Here is a 446-nt window from a genome sequence, read left to right as displayed (position 1 = left end):
ATATTTCTATTTAGGTTAGCTTTTTATTTTTAATGCGGTTTTAAGTAATTGTAATACTTGAGTATTTTTAGTTAGTTGCCAAGGCCACATTTCTAATTTTAATATTCTAATTCTCTAATATTTATCTTTTGTTTTATATTTTATTTCTGCTTTAATTTAGTGAACAAAAATGATTTTAGTTAACACTGGTTTGGTTTGTACAGGTGTTGCTGCTCGTGTGGTGGTCAACACTCACGAAGGTGTTAAATGGTTGGACCTCAGTGGCTCTGAGAAAAGAAACATCACGTATAAAAGAGCCTCACCAGGACCTGTTTCTGCCCTTAATGCGAATAACACGCTATACTGGATCATTCCTGAGAATGACATCATCTACAGGTGCAGAGCCATTCAGATTAAATAGAAAATTATACCCATTATTATCATTAATGCCGAAATGCTTAAAAATT

The 446-nt window shown here is 32.7% G+C and overlaps 1 protein-coding gene across 1 annotated transcript in view; it reads left to right on the top strand.

Annotated features, from left to right (window-relative positions):
* The first annotated feature begins 169 nt into the window (after window positions 1-169).
* The window catches only part of LOC107599033 (low-density lipoprotein receptor-related protein 8-like), a 16,452-nt gene continuing 16,175 nt past the window's right edge, over window positions 170-446 (top strand). The window contains exon 1 of the mRNA XM_016290521.1: window positions 170-375. Within this exon, the coding sequence (XP_016146007.1) occupies window positions 170-375 (206 nt within the window). The remainder of the gene's footprint in view (window positions 376-446) is intronic.

The sequence above is a fragment of the Sinocyclocheilus grahami genome, unplaced genomic scaffold (assembly GCF_001515645.1).
Source record: "Sinocyclocheilus grahami isolate Dianchi unplaced genomic scaffold, SAMN03320097.WGS_v1.1 scaffold259.1, whole genome shotgun sequence".
In the NCBI taxonomy this organism is placed as follows: Eukaryota; Metazoa; Chordata; class Actinopteri; order Cypriniformes; family Cyprinidae; genus Sinocyclocheilus; species Sinocyclocheilus grahami.
This window is presented reverse-complemented; position numbering and strand designations above follow the sequence as displayed.